This window comes from Amphimedon queenslandica, unplaced genomic scaffold (genome assembly GCF_000090795.2).
Source record: "Amphimedon queenslandica unplaced genomic scaffold, v1.1 AMPQUscaffold_11105, whole genome shotgun sequence".
Classification (NCBI taxonomy): domain Eukaryota; kingdom Metazoa; phylum Porifera; class Demospongiae; order Haplosclerida; family Niphatidae; genus Amphimedon; species Amphimedon queenslandica.
The window spans coordinates 587-5,361 of NW_003548650.1; the positions used below are offsets into that span (position 1 = coordinate 587).

The 4,775-nt window shown below is 30.4% G+C and overlaps 1 protein-coding gene across 1 annotated transcript; it reads right to left on the reverse strand.

Annotated features, from left to right (window-relative positions):
* Positions 1–368: 368 nt before the first annotated feature.
* Positions 369–4,189, reverse strand: LOC109589623 (uncharacterized; the record flags this gene model as incomplete). Its single annotated transcript, XM_020005678.1, has 5 exons — positions 4,008–4,189; positions 3,893–3,963; positions 3,569–3,635; positions 3,484–3,517; positions 369–455 (listed from the first exon to the last, which is right to left on the reverse strand). Coding segments are annotated over exons 1-5 (369 nt in total), but the record flags the coding sequence as incomplete, so codon positions are not given.
* Between the last annotated feature and the right edge of the window lie 586 nt (positions 4,190–4,775).

Sequence of the window (4,775 nt, forward strand, 5' to 3'; positions counted from 1 at the left end):
CTGAGCTCTGGTCACTTGTATTGGTTATTTTTCTCCTGGCACTATAAACTTAACGTGTGCTTTAGGTAATTATTATTTATTAGCTGTTATTATTAATTAAGGCTGGGTTTTGGTTTGGCACTTAATGAATTATTTATGCATTGACATATACATGTAAAACATGTGCTCAGAGGGGGAGAGAGAGAGAGAGAGAGAGAGAGAGAGAGGAAGAAAGCAGGGAGGGGAGAGATACATGTTGGATACATAAAGGAAAGAGAGAGAAAGATAAAGAAAATGAATAATAAAGAAAAGAAGAGATGCAGCAAAATAGAAAAAAGTCTTAGAATGAAGGGAATACGTGTAGTTACTAAAAGTATTTTTTGGCTCACTTGAATTGAATCACCATATAAAACTCGACTGCCAAAATGCCTTTTCTGTTCAAGTTTATTTTCTGCTTCCTCCATTTCAAAAGCATGCTACAAACAAAAAATATTATATCCCACCAATAATTAAGCATAACATGCTTTTTGATGCGTATGATTATCATATGTCATGGTATTTATGGTAATTGATTTAAACATGAAGGAAATACATGTATTACTACTCATTTCTGGGAAATACTACTAAAAATTAATGCTCCAACAAAATTACCAAATGAATATTATCTAAAATATGACAATAATGCAAAACCACTAAGATGAGTAGAGCATGTATTTACATATGGTACTGTGTAATTGATTTAAACATTAATGAAATACATGTATTACTACTCAATTCTGGGAAATACTATTAAAAGTTAATGCTCCAACAAAATTACCAAATGAATATTATCTAAAATATGACAATAATGTAAAACCACTAAGATGAGTAGAGCATGTATTTACATATGGTAATTGATTTAAACATTAATGAAATACATGTATTACTACTCATTTCTGGGAAATACTACTAAAAATTAATGCTCCAACAAAATTACCAAATGAATATCATCTAAAATATGACAATAATGTAAAACCACTAAGATGAGTAGAGCATGTATTTACATATGATAATTGATTTAAACATTAACGAAATACATGTATTACTACTCATTTCTGGGAAATACTACTAAAAATTAATGCTCCAACAAAATTACCAAATGAATATCATCTAAAATATGACAATAATGCAAAACCACTAAGATGAGTAGAGCATGTATTTACATATGGTAATTGATTTAAACATTAATGAAATACATGTATTACTACTCAATTCTGGGAAATACTATTAAAAGTTAATGCTCCTACAAGTTAGCAAATGAATATCATTAAGAATAATCTAAAATATGACAATAATTGGGTAAAACCATTAAGATGAGTAGAGCATGTATTTACATATGATAATTGATTTAAACATTAATGAAATACATGTATTACTACTCAATTCTGGGAAATACTATTAAAAATTAATGCTCCTACAAGTTAGCAAATGAATATCATTAAGAATAATCTAAAATATGACAATAATTGGGCAAAACCACTAAGATGAGTAGAGCATGTATTTACATATGGTAATTGATTTAAACATTAATGAAATACATGTATTACTACTCAATTCTGGGAAATACTATTAAAAATTAATGCTCCTACAAGTTAGCAAATGAATATCATTAAGAATAATCTAAAATACGACAATAATTGGGCAAAACCACTAAGATGAGTAGAGCATGTATTTATATATGGTAATTGGTTTAAACATTAATGAAATACATGCATTACTACTCAGTTCTGGGAAATACTATTAAAAATTAATGCTCCTACAAGTTAGCAAATGGATATCATCAAGAATAATCTAAAATACGACAATAATTGGGCAAAACCACTAAGATGAGTAGAGCATGTATTTACATATGGTAATTGATTTAAAAATTAATGAAATACATGTATTACTACTCAATTCTGGGAAATACTATTAAAAATTAATGCTCCTACAAGTTAGCAAATGAATATCATTAAGAATAATCTAAAATATGACAATAATTGGGTAAAACCACTAAGATGAGTAGAGCATGTATGTACAGTATGTATGCAAGTACATTGTATGCACATGTACACATTCCTTATCATTAGATTGGGAAAATATTCAAAATACATGTACTATTACTATGCGCAGTACCTTTGATCTGTATGGCTTCTATAGAATAATACAGGATATACAGTATATATCTCCATACACAGGTATCAAAATAATAAAATAATAAAATGTAAAAGAATAAGGGGCTCAGCCTCGTAGATTAGTAGCTGCTGGAGAAGCAGAATCTCTACCTTATGTTGCAGCTAGAAAACTCTTGACTTGTCTGTTGCTTTAAGGCCTTGCTACACTGACTTTGAAATAGCCATGAGATATAAAAAGGCACATCAGTAAAATGGCAAAGATTTTAATAAAATTGACAAAGTCTATAGTAACTACAATAACTTAATTGACTCACTCTTCTCTCGTCTCACTCATATTTTTTCTCATTTTTCCATTTCCACAAATTTTATTAAACCACATATAAACTATCTCCTTTAGTTTTAAATTGATAATTTAAAATCAACAAAATTTTATTATGTTGATTCTGTTTTTTCTGTTTTCTCCTTGCATTATTGTAATCACATTTATCACAAGAGGCCATTTCAAATTTAAAGTTTGAGATGCAACTACAAGTACATGTACATTTTGTGAGACGTACAATGTACATGTGCATGTAGGTATGAAATCATAGCATGCACATAAATGCCAATTAATTTAGTGGTAAGGAAATGTTTGCTTCTACTGGAGGAAAGGGAAGGAAAAATAATGTGCTTTAATTATGTTATTACAAAGGTCACGGAAGACAACTCCTGCTAGCTAATCAAAATGCCTTGAGGATAAGGAAAAGTTATAAGATTAACAAATACATGTTTAATTTGCATGACTGCATGTACATGGGTAAGGTTACTGTTTTAAAAAGTTTGGCAATGGAAGAAAAGAAAATGACCCTTTAATGAAATATAATGCTTTATGCAATGTACATGTAGATGGCTGCACTGATGACAATAAAATTAAAATGAGAATGCAAACAGTTAGTTTCTCTTAAATGATTAACACTGCATTTATTAGACAAATTAAGTTACAAAGTATTGCATAGATCAGGTTTCTAGGTCAACTACAACTTTGTGTATTTTATTTTCCTTTAGTGCATTATTCTACTCTTTTTTCTTGCAATTTTAAATCTCATTTTTGGAGCTTAGAGATTAAAATGTTTGGTTGAAAGGAAGAATCCTGCTGTACAGTATATCTATGTGTGTGCTTTACATGCTCATTTATGTAGATATAAAATTGACCCTCACTATTGTAATACAAATTTACAGCTATATAGTGTAAATTGAAAACTTTAAAGTGCAATCAAAATGCAAGATCATGTGAGTAAAAAAATTAATACATACTAGAGAAATCAAACTACATGTACATAGATGCATGTACAGTACATCAACTTCAACTTACCAAGGCATTGAGATGCTCTTGACTCTCAGGATCTCTACAAAATAAAGTTTCGAATAATGGGCTTTAAACTGCATGCGTGACTCACAGTTGGGCCTGCTTTAGTTGTTGCTTTGCCTTGTATTTGTTTGGAGCCATTATTTTAAAAGAAGCAACTGTAATAATAATTTGTCATAAAATTATGGTCATTTACACATTTGATTGTGCATTCAGAAATAAAGGACACACTTATGCTAACTTTATTATTGTAAATAAACATCAACAACCAGTGATAATCATCACTTACACATTAATACAGTGCTGACTATGCAAGACTCGCTATGCATATTATTACAAAGTAGGAAAATTGACAACATTATTGATGGTAGCCAATGTTACCTGCATTATATTGCATGCATAAAACTTAACTTACAAGCAATGTTTGGAAAATCTGGATTCTTCTCATTATGCTCTTTCAAGTTGTACACAGTTAAAAAGGGAGAGCTAAAAAGTCATATGAAAAGAGATTAAGCAAGAATTGTACTTACCTTGAAAGCTCAGAGTAAACATAGCCTTGATAATCTTTTGTCTTAATAAGAAAAAGAACAGTATCACCAAAGTGTAGCGAGCCATGACCTGCCTCAGCAAGCACAGCCATACTCAACAAAAGTAATACACAAATTCTGCACTGTACATCAACTCTTTTATAGACAGCAGGATTGCAGGAAGCTATAAAATAACTATTATAAAATCAGATGAATGCATACCAGGAGGGACTTTCCAGTGGAAGTTATTAATATTAATTGACTCTTCCTTATAACAGGAATCACTAGCAATTACATATGTAGTAAAATTTTATGAAGCAGCTCTCAATAAAAATTTTCCCATTTAACAGGAGTAATTGCAGGAAGCTACATGCATACCTACAAAAAGGGACAAATATATATGTTCAAACATGTACACGTAGTTCTAAATTACATGTACATTGTACATGTACATGCAGACTACAGCTCAATAAAAAAATTATTAAGTTTTGAATTTTTTAGTCTTAGACTGCAGTACATACATTTAAAGAAAGTATGTTGGTGAGGCACAATATATTATTATGCTTTGTAAACAACTTTTTCTTACCATTGACCATAGCTCATGAGAGAGCAGAGATGTAGCCATCATTAGCCAGTTACACATGTACATGTGTAGTTTCATGGTGGTGGGAGAGACCAGCACCATGAGACCACTAGCCAGTAATGAAGATGTCACAACTTTCTTTCGTGTAGCACACATCACTATAAGAGAAAACAAGAGAGAAAGAATTA